This window comes from Thamnophis elegans, chromosome Z (genome assembly GCF_009769535.1).
Source record: "Thamnophis elegans isolate rThaEle1 chromosome Z, rThaEle1.pri, whole genome shotgun sequence".
Classification (NCBI taxonomy): Eukaryota; Metazoa; Chordata; class Lepidosauria; order Squamata; family Colubridae; genus Thamnophis; species Thamnophis elegans.
The window spans coordinates 113351526-113374002 of NC_045558.1; the positions used below are offsets into that span (position 1 = coordinate 113351526).

Below are 22477 nucleotides of genomic sequence, written 5' to 3' on the forward strand. Positions count from 1 at the left end.
TACTTATTGAAGCCATGAAACTGGCCATTATCCCTCAGACCAGTTTACCTCATATGAATCTTGTGGGATAAAATTAAGGATTTATTTATTTCCTCTATATAGAGGAGTATGCTGTATATACTTGTTAACTTTTGGCAGAAAATTTCAACATTTTCCAAAGGAGAGCTAAAAAGTTATACCAAGAACACTATTTCATTTATATGTTAGGACTAATCCATCATATTTCCTACCTTACTTTTGAAACTCATAACAAGGCTGAAAGTTACCAAAACTGGGAAAAGAAGCAAAAAAAGGAACATGTCCAGATGTTTAGATCAAAAAAGTTAACATTTTTTTTTGTTCTGCCAGCCTACTAAATTATCTACATGTAGGTGTTTTGTTTAAAGTTAAGCACTTGCTGGAATATGTCTGCTATAACTTTAACTTTCTATCATATAAATATTTGTTAATTGTTTGTTTCTTGGGTTAAATATTTTCAGTCCAATTTAAAAATTCAGGGGGGAAATCAGAAGAAAATGACTTGTTTTCTAGATGTTTGGCTTTATTATTTTGCTTTTGGTTTTTTAAATTTACTTCTTCCTTATTAATTGTCCTCTGTTGTTCAGTTCAGGCCTGAATAAAATTATGTAGCATTTAGGGAAAAAAATGCAACTGAACAACCCAGCACTTGAAGTTAAGATAGAAAAGACTTCAACAGCCACCACATATTTTCCTTTGGTACTCAAGTACATTGGGCCAAATGACAACCAAACACTGCAAAAGATCAACATGCTGAATGTAATAAATTTTGCTTCATTGAAACTATCAGGTAACTTCCTGGCAAAGAAAGCCACAGACAAGCTGACAGTGGCCAGAAAACTCATGTAGCTCAATACAAGGCAAAACATGGTAGTAGAGCCCTCATTGCATTCCAGAATGATTTCTTCATGGAGAGAGTTTAAATCCCTATCTGGGAATGGTGGGGAAGTAAATAGCCAAAGAGAACAAATGCAGACTTGGATAGAGGTGCAGGAAATGACGATAATATTTCCAAGCTTTCTCCCTACCCATTTTTTTATCTTGGATCCAGGCTTGGTAGCCACAAAGGCTAGAACAACAATAATTGTTTTGGCCAGAACACTGGAAAGGGCCAGAGAGAAGACAATGCCAAAGGCTGTTTGTCGGAGAATACATGTGGTAGATGTTGGTTTTCCAATGAAGAGGAGAGAGCAAAGGAAGCAAAGAAAGAGAGAGAAGAGAAGAATATAGGTGAGGTTTCTATTGTTTGCTTTGACTATAGGAGTGTCCTGGTGTTTCCAAAAAGTTTTAAGGACCCAAACTGTTGTCAGAGCAAAAGCAATTGAAGAGAAAGCTAAAGTTTTCCCCAAAGAATGTTCATGCGAGAAGTAGTTTAAAATCTTGGGAATACATTGAGTTTTGTCTGTAGATGAATATTGATCTTCTATGCAGTCATTACAGAAATCCATATCTGAAAAAAAGTATAATAATGGGGGTTTGAAAGAACATAATGATTTGATTATCATTCATTTTTCTTTCTTTTTTTTTAAATTTTAAAAGTGCACCACAGCCTTTATTGAGAGGAGTTCCAGCCCCACTTCATTCACCTCTTCATGCGGCTGGAGGGATGCCAGCTCCCTCACCCAGACTGCAGAGAAACGGCGACTGCAGGGTCACTAGGCAGTGCCAAGGAGCACCTTCAGCAGCAAAGGAGGTGCTGGCATTTTGGTGCCCAAATTTTTCTTTTTTGATATCTCCAGTTTACAGGTGTTTTCTTTCTGAATTTATTATTTTGAATTCATGTTTTTCTTCCAAGAGGTATAATTGTTATCTATTTTTTTCTCCAACCTTTATTCTCATAACAACTTTATTAGTAGGATGGTTTGAAAGAAGATAATTGTCAAAATAAGTTGTGGAATTGAAATTAAAAATAGTTTTTTCCACTCATAGTGATACTAGTTTGATTTAGTAATTTTTGTATATCATGGCAATCTTAGATTCTAGGATTGAAAATTGAAGAACTTCATATGCAGGGCTATTTATAATATTATAATATTCATTCTCAATACATTGACACTTTTGAAGCATATGATATCTCCTGTTTTCATGGGAATTTGGGAAAACCATACATGAAGTCTTATTTTTGCAAAGTTGTCACTTACCTTTGTAAAAGGAAACTTTTCCTTCTGGACATGGAATACAAACATAACAGCAAAATGGCTCCCCTTCCTTTTTTTCTCTGGTGTTACCAGGATGGCAGTGGTCATTACACAGAGAAATGGGTGGCTCCTATCCAAAATGTCCATAAATACATTTTTAGAATTGGGGAAGTTTTGAAAATTATGGTTTTAGAAGATAAAAAGGACACCATATCACAACTATTCCTGACTTTGTATTTGTTGCTAAACATAGTTAAATCTCTAGGAACAAACTATAAATGATCAGTTAATGAATGGTGCAACATGTCAATTATTGGAAGTTCATACATCTGAGAATGTGGCTATAACAGACACATTACTGAATGCAGATTAAAGTAATAAAAACTAGGTCATTCAAGGGGAATCAAATTCAAAGTATTTTTGAACTGTTTATCCAGTTTAGCTCATTTCCCTGCTAAAAATATCTCCAACTGCAGTTTGTTTTAAATAATTTAAAAATGCATTTAGCTGTAGGAGAAGGAAGAGCCAACATCACAACGTTACATCGTGCGAACTCGAAGGTCCGAATCCGCCAATGACACCTTTGCCCCTGGACGGTCCAGCATCCCCTAAACCATCCCAAAGAGACGGTGACTGGGAAGACAAGACCTTGCTGGTCACAGGGACACCGCAAAGTCCCTAATAGACCCAAGGGAAGCACTTCCAACTGGCAGCAAACAGGCAGCCCCCAGGCTGACATAGTTGGAGATGGCTCCGGAAAGAAAGAGAAGTGAAAGTGTTCCATCTGGTGAGGGTTTTTTTTCTTTTAGAAGATAGCCCTAGGAAACTTCTTTTTTTAAGCTAAATTAGTCCCTTAAGTAAGAACAAAGCGGCAAATTTAATCCCTATTGGACTGACTTAGAAAGTTTTTTGCTCTTGCCTGTAACGATATTTTGTGGATTGAGGTGATTGCAATGTTTCCTGTTTCTCTGTTTGAGGTGAAGGGATTGATCATTTTTCCTCTATTTCTTTTTACTACCTTAACTTTTTTGGCTTAAATTAATTTTTTTTACTTTAATAAACTTCTCCTTCTATTTGTTATAATATTATATTAAAGATACTTAAGGAAAAAGTTTTAAAAAATAGTTGAATCTGCCACTTGGAAGCCTAAGTCTGAAGTTTCTTTTGATGTAACAATGTATCCTTTGCTCATTCCTATTTGACTACACTGACTTTGCAACAGAAGGGTTTGGAATTTCTTTTTAAAACCTGATAAAGACTCAAGGTCACAAATAGTCTACTGTTGGTGCTTGTTTTGGCAAAAGTTGGAAAAGGAAAGAAAAAGATAAGAACCTTTCTTTTTTGAAAACCATAAAAGAACGTCTGCTTAAAATTTAAAATAAAAATAGATATATTCTTCAAAAAATTGTGACAGGCTAGAGTGGCAGAAATTACCAAATTCCTTTTTTTCTTTTTCTTTATATTTCTTTTTACCCTAAAAAATGGATCAATACTCAGATGAAGAAAACTTGATAATTCAAAACATTTTGGCTGGACTCCAAAACATCTTAGAAGGATTTGAGAGATTTGACAAGAAATGTGACAGACTATGGGGTATCACAAAAAAGATAATGGGGTTGGAGCCCCAGAAATTAAAGAAGCGAATGAAAATATAGAAAACAAAGATAAGAAGTTAGATGAACTTATTAATGGAGTAAACATGAGTGAAGGTGGAAAGAAAAGGAAGCTGGAAAAGTGACTTTGATAATTTGGTGCTTCACACCAAACTCCAAGATGCAGGAGAAAAAGAAAGAGCAAAAAAGATGGAGTTAATAAAACAAATCTATCCAGAAATAAACCTGACAACCAAAGTTAAGCTTACATTAATAACAACTCAAGGACAATGAAACTACATGAGAGATCTTTTAAGCTACAAAGTGTGGAGAGAAGTCTCAAACCCTTGAAAGATCCTGAAAAGAGAATTGACACAACAGCTGGTGAGAGAGAAAAGACCATTTTGTTACTGGAAAGACACTGATTAATAATGCTAGTTGATGGAAAAAAAGCTAGTTAATTATTGATGATTAATAAGTAGAGATTTTAGTACTTGATAGACTGTTCTAGATTACCATTGAATGTTTATTCGCTAACATATAATTTACTATGATACTAATAGTGAAATGATAACCTTAGTTAGGATAAATAACCAGGCTAAAAATTGTAATTTGAGATCTGGTGAAAAAATGTACAAATCTTATAAATTTTTGTTTAGCACTTGTTGTGAAGATATAAATAATTTGAGTTAGAAGAGAAGAGATGTGATACAAATAATGAAATGCTAATGTATACTTTTGGTGATTGTTAAGTAGAAATGTTAATGTCTCTTAGATTGTCTTAGATGTTTAATGTTTATTTTCTTAGCACGTAATTAACAAACTTGGGATTGAGGGAAAAGACCTATAAATCTTATTGATAAATCATTGTTTAAAGATGGCTATAAAGGTATAATCTTGTGTGGGCCTGTGGAGAGGTGAGATAAACAGTAAATAATTTTAGTTAACTACAATAATAAGAAAGAAATGTTAATGGATAATATTTAATGATACATACAGGTGTGTTATGGGTGGGAGGGGAAATGCTTAGATATCTTACTTAACTGAATCTGTTTCACAATATGTCATAAAGGTGTAATGTTATTGGAGATTTATTGAAACTGCAAATGAATGCCAGTAGGTGGTTGTTTCTACATGGGGCTGCCCCTGAAAAGTGTTCGGAGACTACAGTTGGTCCAGAATGCAGCTGCGCGAACAATATTGGGTGTACCTAGATACACCCATGTTACACCCATCCTCCGCGAGCTGCACTGGCTTCCTATTGGTCTCCGAATGTGCTTCAAGGTGCTAGTCATCACTTTTAAAGCCCTACATGGCTTAGGACCTGGATATCTGAGAGACCACCTCCTGCCACATACCTCCCAACGGCTGATAAGATCTCACAGGCTGGGCCTTCTCCGGGTGCCATCGACCGGACAATGCTGGCTGGCGGCCCCTCGGGGGAGGGCCTTCTCTGTAGCTGCTCCGCCCTGTGGAACGATCTACCCGTAGAGATCCGGACCCTTCCCACTCTCTCGGCCTTCCGAAAAGCCATTAAAACCTGGCTATTCTGGCAGGCCTGGGGCTGTTGACTTCACGAACAAGGTCCAGCCCCACCTAGATGGAATGTATGGTGTGTTGTTTTTAAATTTGCTTCTCTTTTTTATTTTTAACTTTTATCTTGTTTCTGTAAGCTGCCCGGAGTCCTACGGGATTGGGCGGCATATAAATTTATTAAATTACTAATTAATTACTAATTTAAATATAAATGATTCTAGATAAAAACATATTTAAATAATGGTAATTAAATGAGAATTGCGGTACAGGGATAGTAAAATACATAATTTTTCTTTCTTGATTTAAAATGTACAATTCAATTTGAATGAAGTATATGTAAGGATTGTGGAAGAAACACACGGAATTTATTTGTATCCAATCGATACGCTTTCTACAAGATGTAACGAAAGATGATTCTTTTCTTTTTGTGTTTTTGTTTAATTAAAACAATTAAAAAAAATTAAAAATGCATCTAGCTGTCCAAGACTTCTATAGATTTTCTGATCTGAGGAGGCTTCCAAGTTCAGCAAAGCTAGAAGGATTTTACAGATTATAATTTGAAAGCGATGTCACTTTCTAAAAGAATAATGGTCCTCTCTAGTACACATAATGTATTTTTCCTGATGCAAAAATTATTATAAATTATTTATAAGAATAACCAGTTTTTTTCTATCCAAAAACTAAATTTGAAAGTAGATTGGAACGGATTGGTATAATTACTCTTTCCCCAAACAATCGTGTGAGTTTCTCACTGATAATTGTGAATAAAAAACCATTGTTTTTTTCCTCTTACCTGATTAAATCTTCTATGCCACACAATTTTTTCATCTTGGATTAATAACTTTTTGCTAAGAGGATCCATCTTTCCAACTATAACTCGATTAAAAGTTTCATTGGGGAAAGTTATCCAATTTGTGATGTCAAAATCTACTATTAATTCTCCATTTTCATCAAAATGCACTATTTCTCCAGCACTGTTGTTGAATGAGATTCTCTTTAGAAAAGAATGGGCCTATCTTTTCAAAAAGGAAACAAGAATGTATTATAATTCATTCATTGTGAAACTGATTAGTATTTATTGCAGAGCTATTTATAGTGTTTAATATCACCAAAAGGAGCTATCTCATAACTCATTTGAACCTGATTGATGATAAACTTGATGGGAAATTGAAAAGAAGTGGTAGTGGCAAATAACTTTTGTATTATTAAACTTATTTATTGAACTTCAGATGGTTTAGTATTATAATTAATATTTGTTTATTTATGAAACAAATGTATATAACTGACATATTCACACAGTGTCTCATTTAAATATTACTACTTTGTAGTATTACATAAATACTAAATAGCAATATGACCATACACTATATTTCAAAAAGAAAGCTATATTGTAAAAAGGAAACAAACAAAAAAAACCTATTGTGGAAACTATTTGAAACTAGAAAAGAAAAAAAAGAGGAAAACAAATCTTAGGAAATTTCTTAAAAATCCAGCATAACCCATACCAACCAGAAACAAAAACAACCAAGAATCTAAATGGTATGAAAGTCTATTTTTCTTTAGGGTGAACAAATTAGTACATTTATATCATATACTTCAATTTTGTCAATGTATGATTCTGAAGTATCCAAAGAGTATGATAAAAATAAAAATTAAGATAGTGCATACATAATAAGTGTGGTAGCATACCATGTTCCTATTTTTAAATAATGAATATATCTATGTACCATATGGAATTATATTGTCTGGTCTTGCTTTTTCTTTGGTGCAAAGTTTCTGTATTATTGTCAAAATGGCTACATGGAAGTATCCGTTTTGTTACCTGGAATCGGGTTCAACTTGAGAGAGATTCCTCTTCACTATTATTATAAATTATATATAAAAATAAAGCTGGTCTTTTGAAGTAACATTACCTGCCATGGCTGAAAGCTCAAAACTTCCAAACTTTTTTGAGCAACTTTCGATCTGGATTTTGACCTAGAACCATATATAGCATGTAATACATGGGCAACAGCATAGGCAGCATTGTAGACGTTATAGCTGTGTCCAGTCATTTTCATTTCAAAGAAAGTCCCAGGAAGTCTCTCTAACTTTTCTTCTCCTGTGCAAACTTTCTTGGGCTCTTCCCCTTTAATTACACTGTGATTTTTTATTGAACAACTAAAAGCATTTTCCCAAAAGTCCTGAATAAAGCCATCTTCTGTTTCCCATGAAGGATTTATGTTTTCAAGGAATGCTTTAAATCCCAGTATTTCATTTGAATGAACTGAGAATGATATAGCACCGTGGAAGAATTGGATATCCCAGTTCTTTTGATAGGCACTTAATCGGAAATCCCACTGTTCTGTCACAATCCATACTTTCCCTAGGTTTGAATCAAAGACCGCCATGTGAAGATACCAGCTCAAATTTAGCATGGAAGGAGGTGCACCATGGACAATAAAAACATTTGCTTTGCTTTCCATGAAAGAAGGAAATTTATCCAAGTCATCTAAGAACAAGTCTAATATATCAGCAACGTATGTCCATTTGGGTGTTCTTTTGATAAAGGCAGAACAGATGCTATTTGAAGAAAGCATCGGAACCAATGTTTGGAAAAATCTTTCTCCATTGTCATCATCCACTGCAAAGAGTCCAACCCAAGTCCATTTGAAATGTATCAGCAAGTGGACAATCCCAGAATACTGTTGAATTTCATTTGGAACCATTTGGTACAAGGAAGCAAGCAGCGTTTTGTCATTCATTCCTGAGACAAAAGATCCATATGTAATCTAAAAACAATTATTCAGTATTTTTGTTTAATGTAATAATTATTGTACCACTGTTGCATTTTAAAAGCACTTCTGAACATGCATTGTGGTTGCTAGACATTTCTGAGAGTGAAGTGATATTTTAATTTTAAATCCTGAAAAAACTTCAAAATGGTATAAAGCTTGAATTTTAAGATGGATTTGTTTTAGCTTGAGGCCCCTGAGTCATTTGATCCCAGGAGTTTCTCTGCTCCTATTCAGGTACTTTAAGTTTACCTAGTTTACCTTTTGCTCAATTAAGGATCTACAATCCTGGGCTAAATTACAGCAACTTTAGTAATCCATTCTCTGCCTGAATAGTCAATTGAAGAAGATGCCTTAACTTTCTGGAAAAAAAATCATTTAGTGTCAGATGTCATTGTGGACAAGCTAACAAAACCCACTTCCTGTTATTTCTACTCATTCTTTGGAATTACAGGGAACAAATTTCAATTCCATGTACTTGAAAACATCCACAAGAATAGTTCCCTCCTAATCTTTCACACACAAAGTGTGATAAACTCTCATAGATATTACAAACAGCCACATAAAGATGCATTTACTGTGCCTTCTTCAACTGCACTATTCAGAAACAGTTTTACCACTTCATATGCCACTTATAAGAACTAACAAAATATGTTTAGCTTGGTGTAACTCCTTTAAATACCATTCTATTTTCTTCCTTAATTGTATTTCTGCATATTTTGTCAATATTAATTTTTTATCTACCATAATGTGTCATCTATGATCACAACATTTTTAATTATAAGCTTTTATTAGAGAGGTTGCACATTCCCTCTGTTCCCCATCCAACGCTACCTGTGGAATTTTGTAAATAGATAAAATTGTGGCCAGATAGGAAGATGTTTCAGAATCAAGTCCACCGATGACAGCTATCAACTGGTCTTTAACATCACATGTGTAGTTAGGGACAAATCTCTTTTTTGCAGAAAGTAGGCGAAAGATAGTGTTATACGTGAGCTGTCCATTGTAGTAATTGTCAAAGATGTTAAAACCCAATGTGACATTAGGAAGAAGCATGGAATTCATATTGATCTCTTTTATGGCAAATACAAGAGCCAGAATGTGCTGATAGTTTTTTGGCATCACACTGAAAAGTTACATTAGATACTGTTTTCCCCATGCTTTTAACATATAAATGTCATTTAAACATGTTTTCATGCTTTAGCAAAATTCAAACAAAGTATCTTATGACAGTACAATAACTAACAAATGTAGAAAATTTTGATTTTAGTGCATGAAAGAAAATATACTCTGAAAAAAGTAAAGCCTAATTTGTGTGTATTTTCCATAAGTAAGGCCTAAGAGATTTTCTCTATAACATTTCATATGCTGGATTTTAAGCTGTGAAACAGAGAACCTGTTCTACATCCTATTCAAATTAGAATCACATTCACATATGATATAAATTCTGCTTAGTGGCTTCATACATAAGGCAGTTTTATCATTTGAAAACCATGCTCAGTGCATTGAGAATGTTATAAAATGGAGGAAGCCAGAGAAGCAAGCTTATGTTTTTCCTTTTTGAAACTGTAAAATATACCTAAAGTTGCAGAAAAAGCAATTAAATCTAGAACAAATACAGTGCTCTCTCTTTACCCCTTCCCTGCCTTTCCAGCATTTGACTTCCCATCTATTCCTTGGATGCTGTAATGAAATATATTCTATTTATGGAATGAAAAGAAGAGAGCAGAATTTGGCCAAATACAGACCACGAGTTCTTTGTTAAGATGAAAACTAGGAAGTGACTTTTTCTAAACCAAACACAAAAAAACAGCTATTCAGTGATTCAGATATTAGTTCCATTGGAAAAATGGAACAGGTATGTTGCAACTTCAAAGTATAGCTGATCGCTGATTGCTAACAGTTCAGAAATGGAACTGTCATGTCATCGGTGACCCATTGATAGAATCTAATCACTTGAATGTGTTCTGATATAAAAAAATAAAATCAGGCATGCAAAAGTCTGGTGAATCAGGCAACTTACAAATAATTGTAATAAATACATTTAAAAATGATTATAAGTCTGGTGGTACTAATAAAATTGTCATTAGGGCATTGTTTTAGTGATGAAAGTACAATCACTTATTAATTGCATAAAAATTAAAGAAAGAAAAAAGCTATGGAAGTAATCAGCAGAGTTTCAGATGAGACAGCATAATAAAGCCTTTATGACATACTGAACTAGACAAAATTAAAGTGCAAAGTTTCAGAAAATGATTGACTGACTGAATGAAAAACTTGAAAATTAAGAAGATGGTGATAAAAAAAATCTGTCAAGCAAACATCAAAGTATGAAAAGCATTAATAAGTGCAAATAGAAATGATGTCTTCACAAAACATTTAAAATAAAACAGGTGTGATTCTTCAATAATAAGGACAGATTTCACTGAAAAGGCAGAAATCTAGATTCTATACAAATTCATCCATTTTTCTTCTGCTCAGGGTGAGATAGAAATGGCTTACATGGCTTCTTTCATACTAATCTCTGAGGGCTTTTCTCTAAAATCGATTGATAAGTGGAGGAAAAAGACCTGGGAAACAATCTCTCCAACAGCAAGGTTTCCTGGCTGATAGAACTCATGTAAAATTATGACTGGATCACTTAACCTGCATGCACTGGAGGGAGTCCTGCTGGAAAAGTAATTTATATTGAACACAACTGGATATAGTGAAAAGAATGAAACAATGGTGATGAGACCCAATGATACTTTGCAGATGAGCATTCTGTTGATTTCTTCATCAGTATGAAGAACTACTATTGCTACTAGGCTAGTAGTTTAATAAGGGGGAAGCATGCAGATAATGATAGTGAAAGATAATGGGACTGCAGGTGCTGAAGTTGTTGACATCTAGAGAAATATTGTCTTTTAACAAAGGCTTTATGGGGATCTGTCTAAAATATTATTTCTCAAAATATGAAGCAGAAAATGGTAATTGTCACATACATTAGCTTCAACTAAGGTAACTATTTTATGAATGTATTGGAGACAGTTACATACATAGTACGTAATACATACATACATACATACATACATACATACATACATACATACATACATACATACATACCAGGGGTGGGCTGGCCTCGTTTAAAAGTGTGGCACCAACGGCTAACATTCCTCTTTTGAAAAGAATCTTTCTCTCAAAGAGTCTTTTCAAAAGGGTTTGTTGCCGAGACGCCTCGTTTCGTGCTTCACACCTTCCCTTCGCCTTCCAGGAGCTTGCTGCTTCCCCCACAGGTAAGCAACCAAGCCCTGGCGGCAAGACTCGGGATGCTAGCAGCGGGACTTCGGGTGGGCGGTGGCGACGGCAGCGGTGGTAGCGGCGGTAGGAAGCTGGGGGGGGGATAGGGGTGGTTAGTAGCAGCGGTAGCGGCCTAGGTTTCGCCTCCAGGCCTTCCCTCGCGAAAGCCGCGGCCTCGCGTATGCCACGTGGCTGCCTCCGGGAGGTGGGGATGGCGGCGGCCTCCCTTGCGAAAGCCGCGGCCTCGCATATGCTGCGTGGCCACCTCCAGGTGCTGCGGGCGGCGACAGCCTCCCTTGCGAAAGCCGCGGCCTCATGTACGCCGTGCGGCTGCCATCAGGTGAGGGGCCGGCGGCAGCTGCCTAGCTTTCACAAGGGAAGTCCTCCAGGCCTTCCCTCGTGAAAGCCGCGGCCTCGTGTACGCCGTGTGGCCACGTTCGGGTGGGGGGGGGTGGCGGCGGCCTCCCTTTCGAAAGCCGTGGCCTCGCATACGCCACGTGGCCGCTTTCGGGTGTGGGGGGGTGGCAGCGGCCTCCCTTGCGAAAGCCGCGGCCTCGCGTACGCCGCGTGGCCGCTTTCGGGTGTGTGTGTGGGGGGCGGCGGCCTCCCTTGCGAAAGCCGCGGCCTCGCGTACGCCGCGTGGCCGCTTTCGGGTGGGGGGTGGTGGCGGTGGCCTCCCTTGCGAAAGCCGCGGCCTCGCGTGGATCATAAGATCATAAATACGAATCTGTTGCCAAAACATCAAAATTCTGATAGCGTGGCCATGAGAATGCTGCAACGGTCGCTAAGTGTGGAAATGGTCATTAAGTGTGAATAATGGTCATCAGTCACTGTTTTCAATGCCATTGTAACTTTGGTCACTATACCACCTTTCTGGCCACAGTTCTTAAGTGAATAACTGCAGCTGATAAGTTAGTAACATAAATAAGTGAATCTGGTTTCCCCATTTGACTTTGTCGAAAGGTCACAAAAGGCAATTACATGACCCCAGGACACTGAAACCATCATAAATACGAATCTGTTGCCAAACATCAAAATTCTGATCGCGTGGCCATGAGAATGCTGCAACGGTCGCTAAGTGTGAAAATGGTCGCTAAGTGTGAAAAATGGTCATCAGTCACTGTTTTCAATGCCATTGTAACTTTGGTCACTATACCACCTTTCTGGCCACAGTTCTTAAGTGAATAAATGTAGCTGATAAGTTAGTAACATAAGTAAGTGAATCTGGTTTCCCCATTTGACTTTGTCAAAAGGTCACAAAAGGCAATTAAAATGACCCAGGACACTGAAACCATCATAAATACGAATCTGTTGCCAAACATCAAAATTTTGATCGCGTGACCATGAGAATGCTGCAACGGTCGCTAAGTGTGAAAATGGTCGCTAAGTGTATGTATCCTAGAAAATCAGATTTAGTGTGTTTCACCCTCATTGTTTAGGTAATTCTGAGGTGGTTGATGGTTCTGTGAATGCCTGTCCTTTAAAATTGCCCGCAATGCCTTGATGGTTTTTATTCCAGTGGCTTTGTCTTTCCTGTCCTTAGGCTTAGGGAAAAAAACCTGGTTTCATTCGCAGTCTTTGGGGGGGGGGGAATTCTTATTTTTTTGTGTTTTCCATCATAGTTTGTGTGTGTGTGTGTAATGTCCCGCAGTTATCTACACATTAATAATTATCTAGTAATATTTCCTTATACATTTTAGGGACCTTTCTTTACATAATTGGTGTTTTCTTTCATACTTTTGGCTTTCTAATTCCTGTTTCCGTTAGTTGGCAATAGCTAAAACCAATCCCACGTGAAAAAGTATTCAAAACCTTCTTGATTTTAATTGTCAATTTATTTATTCCTGCACATTGTAATATTTATTCATTTACATATCTCTGTTTTTCCACTGTTGTGCAAACACATCCCACGTAATCTACCTTTACGATTGCTTCTAACCACTAACTTCTGAATAGCTTCTTGGACCGACCTAAGTACTAATTCATAATTTCATATGCATTCATATATTTGGAACTGAGAACTAAATTTCAGAAAAAGGAAATCTGTATTGCTCTGGGAATATGACATTCATTCTTGAACTATCTTCTTGGATGAAAGACTATATCTTTCCTGTTTGTTTATATCTTTCCTGTTTCTCATCCTTCCTGAAAAGACTGTACATTGTTGGTTGAAAGCAGAGGTCCCTTCTTGTTACCTACAGAGTCCTCAACTTACAACCACAATTGAGTCCAATATTGTTTTATTTCTTTGGCAGCAGTTAGATCTACTTAGCACAATGAAGAAGAGGCAACAGAGTTTGACCGCTTTCTTCTCCAAAAAGCCAAGAGTTGATGAATCAGCTGATCCAAAGCAGTCACCAGCACCGCCAGCCGCACCAGAACCGCCAGCCGCACCAGCACCGCCAGCCGCGCCAGCACCACCAGCTGCGCCAGCACCACCAGCTGCGCCAGCACCACCAGCTGCGCCAGCACCACCAGCTGCGCCAGCACCTCCAGCTGCACCAGCACCACCAGCTGCACCAGCACCACCAGCTGCACCAGCACCTCCAGCTGCACCAGCACCACCAGCTGCACCAGCACCAGCAGCTGCACCAGCACCGCCAGCCGCACCAGCACCGCCAGCACAACCACTACCACCAGTTGAGGTCGGAGAAAGCAGCCAGTCCATCGACTCCACTGCAGTTTCACAACTTCCTGACTGCTGGAATTTGCAGCAATACACACACTTCAAGGAGAGGTTTGATGGACTGGAAGTATCCAACAAGAAGCTGGGTTGTGCATACTGTGCAAAACCCATGTTCGCGTTGGAGAAAGGTATTCATATTTCCAAAGAGTGGAAACATTTCCAGGTGTCACCATCAGGGAAAAGCAAGGATGTACAACAAGCATCGCTGAGAAAAAAATTAAGGGAACATTTTCAGTCAAAGGCACACCTTATTTGCGTGGAGACCAGTAAGCAACAGGAGCAGGAAGCTTTCACCAAATCCCTGGATAAGCCAACTGAGAAACAATTATCCAGTACCTGCACAATATTTTCCACCGTTTACGATCTGGCGCAGAGATGTAATCCATTCTCAGACATCGAAGCGCAAGTAAATTTGCTGAATACGCTTGGAGTGGATGTTGGAGTTGGCTTGCATTCACGAAGATCTGCAGTAAAAATTGTTGACTTCATTGCGAAACAGATCAAGACCACCGTGTTTTCAACGATTATTGCAAATAATCGAAAGGTGTGCCTAATAATTGATGAAGCCTCAACACTTTCAATGAGAGCAGTGCTGATAGTTTTTGTTAGAGTTGAGGATCCAGAATGCCCAGCAACCATCTTCGCTGAGTTTCTGGAATTAGAGAGACAACATGCGGAGACCATATATTCCGCAGCAATGGAAAGCTTGCACAAAGTTGGATTCACCACCGAATATCTACGGAAGAACTTAATCGCTTTCTGCTCCGATGGCGCCAACGTTATGCTTGGAAGAAAATCTGGAGTCAGCGCCAGAATAACTCAAGAATTCCCAAACATCATCATCTGGCACTGCTTGAACCACCGCCTGCAACTTGTGCTGGATGATGCAATAAGAGAAGTGAAGCAGGTCAACCACTTCAAGATCTTCCTGGATAAAGTGCACACCATCTTCCACAAATCCTGCAAGAGCCAGAAGGACCTATTCCAAATTTCTGCGCAATTGGGCATCGAAATAGTGAAGATTGGCAGAGTTTTGGGACCAAGATGGGCTGCCTGTAGTTTAAGGGCAACCATGGCTGTGTGGCGTGCTTATCCAGCGCTATATCAGTTTTTTCAACGCAACGAAAGGTTCCCAGGCATGGCTTCCCGCTTTCAAAATTTAAATTTTTTGCAGGATTTGGCCCTGATGATTGACATCCTACTTCAGATTGCTGCACTGTCAGATTCCCTACAGGAGAGAGCGACAAACATCATCGTGGCCGAAAAGCTAGTGTTGCGAACAATCGGTGGTGTTGAACTGCTACTACAGAGAAAGGGCGAATATGAGAAAGAACTTGAGAAATGGTTAGAAACACAAGCCTACCAAAACATGAATTTAGCTCCAAATCAACGGTTTGTTGCCCTTCCCCGTGAAAAACTTTTGGAAAGCATCATCACCAATTTAAAGAAAAGGCTGATGGATTGCAACCATCTAAGAACAGGTAGCCTATTGCCAGCAGCACAAAAGTTACACTTTATCACCTATTTGGAGCCAGATTGCTGGGACATGGAAGATGTAGTCGTTCCATGGGCTGATGGAGAGGAAGCATTGGTTGAATTTCGCCGTATTTTTAATTATGAAATTGATTTGAACGACTACAGGGATTTTTTGGAAAATGTGCTGAAAAATCCAAAGAACTACAAAATTCCTGACACTGTCAGAAGAGCTAGAGACATTGTCAGGACAATTGCTGTTAGTTCAGCAGAGGCGGAAAGGGGGTTCCCAAAAATGAACCTCATATGTTCACAGCAAAGAACAAGCCTAATCATTCCAAACATCAGTAACCTGATGGTGATAAGTGTTGTTGGCATACCTGTTGAGAGATGGGACCCAATTCCTACAGTGAAAGTTTGGCTCAGAGCGCACCACCACACGGCTGATGATCCACGCGTAAAGACGAAGAAAGCTACAAGAGAGGAATCGGGAAGCCTAAGAACAGTATGGAGATATCAACAACCAGAAAAGCAATAAGACAAGTAAGTACTTGAGTGTATCTCTTTCATTGTGTTATTCTTATGTAAGGTGTAAGTGCCAGCAATTAAGGCGTTTCTTTCTGTGTCTCTCCTTTGTGCAGGTTTTCGGAGCCAAGCAAAGCCAATCAACCTCAACCTAACTGTAATACGGTAGTGTGCAGAAGACCGGCAAGCCAGCGATGCTTCCCCTGTAAGTACCTGTCTTTATTGCTGGGTGTGGTGTGCTCTGTCTTGTCTTCCTCCTTGAGATAGTGAAGTGCCAGCAATCAAGGCGTTTCTTTCTGTGTCTCTCCTTTGTGCAGGTTTTTGGAGCCAAGCAAAGCCAATCAACCTCAACCTAACTGTAATACGGTGGTGTGCAGAAGACCGGCAAGCCAGCGATGCTTCCCTTGTAAGTACCTGTCTTTATTGCTGGGTGTGGTGTATTCTCTGTTGTCTTCCTCCTTGAGATAGTGAAGTGCCAGCAATCAAGGCGTTTCTTTCTGTGTCTCTCCTTTGTGCAGGTTTTTGGAGCCAAGCAAAGCCAATCAACCTCAACCTAACTGTAATACGGTGGTGTGCAGAAGACCGGCAAGCCAGCGATGCTTCCCCTGTAAGTACCTGTCTTTATTGCCTGGTGTGGTGTGCTCTCTGTTGTCTTCCTCCTTGAGATAGTGAAGTGCCAGCAATCAAGGCGTTTCTTTCTGTGTCTCTCCTTTGTGCAGGTTTTCGGAGCCAAGCAAAGCCAATCAACCTCAACCCAACTGTAATACGGTAGTGTGCAGAAGACCGGCAAGCCAGCGATGCTTCCCCTGTAAGTACCTGTCTTTATTGCTGGGTGTGGTGTATTCTCTGTTGTCTTCCTCCTTGAGATAGTGAAGTGCCAGCAATCAAGGCGTTTCTTTCTGTGTCTCTCCTTTGTGCAGGTTTTTGGAGCAAGATGGTGAGGTGGTAGTGCAGAAGACGCAAAAAAGGAGAGTAATTTTCCCTTTCTATTATTTTATGTGCTGGTTTCATCCCAATGCAGTGCATGCAATTAAAGTCTTGCTTTCTGTGTCTGTCCTTTGTGCAGGTTTTTGGAGCAAGATGGTGAGGTGGTGATGCAGAAGATGCAAAAAAGGAGAGTAATTTTCCTTTTCTATTATTTTGTGTGCTGGTTTCATCTCAATGCAGTGCATGCAATTAAGGCGTTTCTTTCTGTGTCTGTCCTTTGTGCAGGTTTTTGGAGCAAGATGGTGAGGTGGTGGTGCAGAAGACGCAAAAAGGGAGAGTAATTTTCCTTTTCTATTATTTTGTGTGCTGGTTTCATCCCAATGCAGTGCATGCAATTAAAGTCTTGCTTTCTGTGTCTTCTCTTTGTGCAGCCCATTCATTGGAGTCCGTGATTCTGAAGACTGGCAAGAACAGGCATCTTCCATCTGTAAGTAGATCTTTTATTGTTTTTGTACTTAATTTAATCATATTGTAGTTGGGGGAAAGAATTCAGTGACATCGTCTTGGACACTCCCATCTGGTCACATGGGTGGCAAGCCACTCCCATCCGGTCACATGGGTGGCAAGCCACTCCCATCCGGTCACATGGGCGGCAAGCCACTCCCATCCGGTCACATGGGCAGCAAGCCACTCCCATCCTGTCACATGGGCGGCAAGCCACTCCCATCCGGTCACATGGGTGGCAAGCCACTCCCATCCGGTCACATGGGTGGCAAGCCACTCCCATCCAGTCACATGGGTGGCAAGCCACTCCCACAAAGGAGGCCACGCCCACAGAGTAGGTTCGAACAATTTTTGAAACCCACCCCTGATACATACATACATACATACATACATACATACATACATACAGGTACATCTATGCATGTATCTTAATTCCTACATAAATTGTTTATTAGATGACCCTGCATTGTCTCATTATTAGTTGATCTTTGTTGTTCAGTTCAGACCTGAATACAATTATGTAGCATTTAGGGAAAAAGATGCAACTCAGAAGCCCAGCACTCAATATTAAGATAGAGAAGACTTCAACAGCCACCACATATTTTCCTTTGGTACTCAAATACATTGGGCCAAATGACAACCAAACACTGCAAAAGATCAAGATACTGAAAGTGATAAATTTGGCTTCATTTAAACTGTCAGGTAACTTCCTGGCAAAGAAAGCCACAGACAAGCTGACCATAGACAGAAAACTAATGTAGTCCAAGACAGGGCAAAACATGGTAGTAGAGCCCTCATTGCATTCCAGAATGATTTCTTTATAGAGAGAGTTTAAGTCCCTATCTGGGAATGGTGGGGAAGTAAATAGCCAAAGAGAACAAATGCAGACTTGGATAGAGGTGCAGGAAATGACGATAATATTTCCAAGCTTTCTCCCTACCCATTTTTTTATCTTGGATCCAGGCTTAGTAGCCACAAAGGCTAGAACAACAATAATTGTTTTGGCCAAAACATGGAAAGAGCCAAAGAGAAGACAATACCAAAGGCTGTTTGTTGGAGAATACACGTGGTAGATGTTGGTTTTCCAATGAAGAGGAGAGAGCAAAGGAAGCAAAGGAAGAGAGAGAAGAGTGTAGATGCGATTTCTATTGTTTGCTTTGACTATAGGAGTGTCCTAGTGTTTCCAAAATCTTCTAAGGACCCAAACTGTTGTCAGAGCAAAAGCAATTGAAAATCCCATTAAAGTGATTCCTGATTGCTCTCCATAGGACGGGTAGTTTAAAAGTTTTGGGATGCATTGGTTCTATTGAAAATTTGAATATTCATCTCCTTGACAGTCAGTGCAGAAATCCATATCTGGAAATAGAAGGAAAATGTACATTTTAAATGAGAAGAATATAATGTGGAACAGTCTAGGAAGGATATGAAGATTTCAATGCCTTATTGAAAAGTGAAAAGGGGATTCTTCATTTTAAATATATTTCTTTATCCCAGTTTTTAAAAATAAATTGAAGCTGGCTTATATGGTTCTCTTCATCCTGACAATTCCAGGATGTCCTACGTGTAAAGTCTCTAATACTGCAATGCGCAGTTTGGGTGGAACAATGACCCGGTCCCCCCATAGCAAACAGCCATTAATAACAGACTATTCATCTCTTTTACAATAATACATTTTGAAATCAGACCCAACAGGCCCCTTGGGCCACCCCCTCCACACCCAGTCCAAATCTTGCTTGATTGTGAGTCTCTTGCAGAGTGGCAGGCAACGTCACTAGATGAGACAGGACCAGTATCTAAGCAATCAATGAGAAGGACTGGCATCTTGGGGGTAGGGTCTGCAAGTAGTTCCGTCAGTGGGGAGTGACTCAAAGCATCAGCATGCCCCAAGGTTAAGCCAGGTCGATGGATGAGGTGATAGATGTAGGTCATGAGGAAAATAGTCCATCTGGTCATTTGCGGCAACAATGACACAGGAGTAGGTCGGTCCCCAGCCAGCAAGCCCAGTAGTGATTTATGGTCCGTGACGAGTTCAAAATCATGGCCATAGAGTATTCATGGAACATTTTTACACCAGGCCCTGCAGCCAAGGCCTCACGGTCCAGCTGATAGTAGTTCTGTTCAGCAGCGGACAAGGTCCTTGAGTAAGAGGCAATGGGTGCCTCGATTCCATTGGGCATGTGTTGGCTGAGGACGGTTTCGATGCCAAATGAGAAAGCGCCGCAAGTTAACACAAGTGGCAGGGTCTGGCTGTACTGAACCAGAAATGTATCTACTGACAGTAGTCTCTTTACTGCAGCAAATGCACTGCTTGGGCTCTGCCCCAGGACCACTTCATGTTCTTTGCCAGGAGACAATGTAAGGGCTCAGCAATGGTGGCTTTCTGTTTAAGAAAGGATTGCCTGAAACTCGGTCTGATTGCAAGGTGTAGGGGCATCCTGGATTCCTTTAATTTTTTTAAAGGTCAGGTGAATCCCAGAGCTGTCGATGAGGTACCCTAGGAATTCAATCCTTGGCACCTTAATTTGGCATTTTTCTTTTTTTGAGATGGAGGCCTTTGTCTCTAATTCCGATTAAAACAGTTCTTAAATGTTTGAAAAATTGCTCCTCATTTGCAGATGATACCAAGAGGGAATCCCCTGCAAAAGCCATTCCATGATGCTTTGGAACAATCCAGGGGCGATACTAACTCCACATTGCAGGTGGTTACATTTGAATGCACCCCTGTGCATCACAATGGATTGGGCCTATGCCATAGCACCATATACAGACAATTGTTGGTATGCCTGCACCATGTCTAATTTAAAGAATACTTTGCCGGGGCCTAAGGAATGTAATAAATGCTGTACAATGGGTACAGGGTAAGCGCTGTGTTGTAACGCTTTATTGATTGTGCACTTGTAGTCCGTACAGATGTGGACAGACCCATCAGATTTGACAGGTGTCGCTATAGCGTGTGTGATCTACCAGCTCTAGGATTCCCTGGACTATGAGCTTGTCAATTTCCAGATCAATTTTAGGGTGGAGAGTGAAAGGTATTCTCCTGGGTTTTAGCCTGAGGGGGCTATGTTGGGGTCCAAATTAAAAGAGATTGGGGTCCCCACATACTTACCTAGACCGGTGCCGAAGACATCCTCAAATTCCTTAAAGAATTCTTCAGTGCTCTCATCTTTCAAGGCGTTGATGGCAGTCATTTCTAGGCCCAGGGCTTTGAACCAGTCAAGCTCCAGGAGGCTCTATAGGTCACCGCTGACCATCGTCACTGGAAGCTGGCTGCTGAAGTTTTTGAATTGCACTTGGAAAGTGCCCCATTGCCCACGATGGGAACTAGGTTCCCCTAGTAATCATGAAGGCGGATGTCAGTGGCACGTAGATGCTGCTGCCTCAGGCTAGGGATTGCCTGCTTGAGTGTAGACCATGGCATGATGGTCAGTGATGACCCCATGTTGATCTCCATCTCACATGGAGAGCCCTCGATGAGTACTGTGACCTTCAGCTTTTTTGGCCACCTTGTGCGGACTTGGCCGATTGAGGTGTGGCTGGTGTTGCCCTCTGAGCACTGGGTGGCAGCTGTCATGCCCCTTTATTGGGCCTCTGCTGGTGGTTAGGTCGGCTTCTGGGATTCCAGGTCGTCGTGGGGTGCTCGCTTCTGCAAACCTTGGTGATGTGCTCCTTTCACTCACAACGCTGGCAGATGATGTCGTGAAAATGGCATGACGATCTGGCATGGTCTCCACCGCAGCTTGTGCAAGGCAAGAAACGTGGTTTGAATTTGTGTGTCAGATTGGTGTGGGCACTACGCATGGGGCAGCTGTCATCTTTGCTTCCTGAGCCCTTGGCCTCTGTAGCCTAGTGATGTACGCATGTGCTCTTTCATGCATCTTGTGAAGTGCTTTGGTGCTGCAGGATTTCTGTAGACTTAACAGCAGATTCGGATGCCCTGGATTCATTCAAGGCAATTTGCAGAGTGAGATTAGATTTGGCAAGTAATCTCCTCTGTAAGTTAATGTCCTGCACACTGCATATGATGCGGTCAAGTATGAGTTCATCTAGTTCTCTGAACTCATAATATGCTAGCGCCGCAACATACTCGTTGATCAATTCGCCTTCCTTCTGATTGCAAATATTAAATTTGTGCTGGTGGATGTGCTTAGGCGGCTTGGGAGTGTAGTGGGTCCTCAGCATCTGTTGGAGCACTGACCAAGCGACTGATTTGAGTGGTGTTGGCTCAGATAGATCTTTGGCTGTTTCAAACACTTCCCTGTCTACAGTAACCCAGGAACATGTTCTTCTTTCTGCCTTCAGATAGGCCCATGAAGTCATTGCCTTCGAGGAAGCAGTCGAACCTCAGCATATACAATTCCCAGTGCTCGGTGACTGGGTCACACGGAGTCGGTGGGGTGTGCATGGCCATTTTGTGTTCTGAGGGCATTTTGAGTTTGCAGCTCAAAAATGGCTGCTCAAAGCCATGCTGAGCTCCGGGCTGGATTTACTTGCTGGATTGCTATGCTCTTTTTGGTTCGCCGAGTTGCCTTCCAATCCCACCCTCATCGCCAGTGTTAGATTGGGTAAAGGAAAGGCACACTCAGGCTAAAGGCAACAACAGCTCTTTATTGTAACAGAACAACTATGTACAATCCAGCAAAGGTTCAGTCTGACAGCAGCCCTTTTATAGGGAGCTGTCAGACCCTTCGACCAATGAGATTGAACCTTTTTTCCCGCCGGAACAGAGGACCTTGGTGGAAACCATTATGACAGTTGCTAGTATCTAACACCACCCAAACACAAAGCCCATATTGCACAAACTCCAAAACTTCAAAAACAGAATCCTATAAGAATTGTTCCTTTTATCTAGTTTGTTGTTCAGCTGACCCAGAAACAAACTGCTCAATGTCACTTTGCAAACCTCCTTCCGTTCAGACTATCTTCTTTAATTCCAATAAGAATCATAATTATTTATGTGTGGTCACTTAGCTAAAGGGAAAGTCTGGAAAATGAGACAGCCTTGGTTATTTTGTAAGATGG

General features: G+C 40.2%; 1 protein-coding gene across 1 annotated transcript; it reads right to left on the reverse strand.

The window, feature by feature from the left end:
* Window positions 1–569: 569 nt before the first annotated feature.
* On the reverse strand, window positions 570–20646 carry LOC116521518 (vomeronasal type-2 receptor 26-like). The gene is made up of 5 exons (XM_032236180.1): window positions 20565–20646; window positions 7198–8030; window positions 6078–6278; window positions 4788–4797; window positions 570–1468 (listed from the first exon to the last, which is right to left on the reverse strand). The coding sequence occupies exons 1-5, from the start codon at window positions 20644–20646 to the stop codon at window positions 570–572; spliced, it is 2025 nt and encodes a 674-aa protein (XP_032092071.1).
* Window positions 20647–22477: the final 1831 nt, after the last annotated feature.

Coding starts and splice junctions, on each gene's coding strand:
- LOC116521518 (XM_032236180.1), bottom strand. CDS start 20,646: ATGACTGCCATCAACGCCTTGAAAGATGAGAGCACTGAAGAATTCTTT. Junction 8,031..20,564: donor TGTCTTCGGCACCGGTCTAG/GTAAGTATGTGG, acceptor CTTTTGTCTCAG/GAATGAATGACAAAACGCTG. Junction 6,279..7,197: donor TGAGCTTTCAGCCATGGCAG/GTAATGTTACTT, acceptor TCTTTTCTAAAG/AGAATCTCATTCAACAACAG.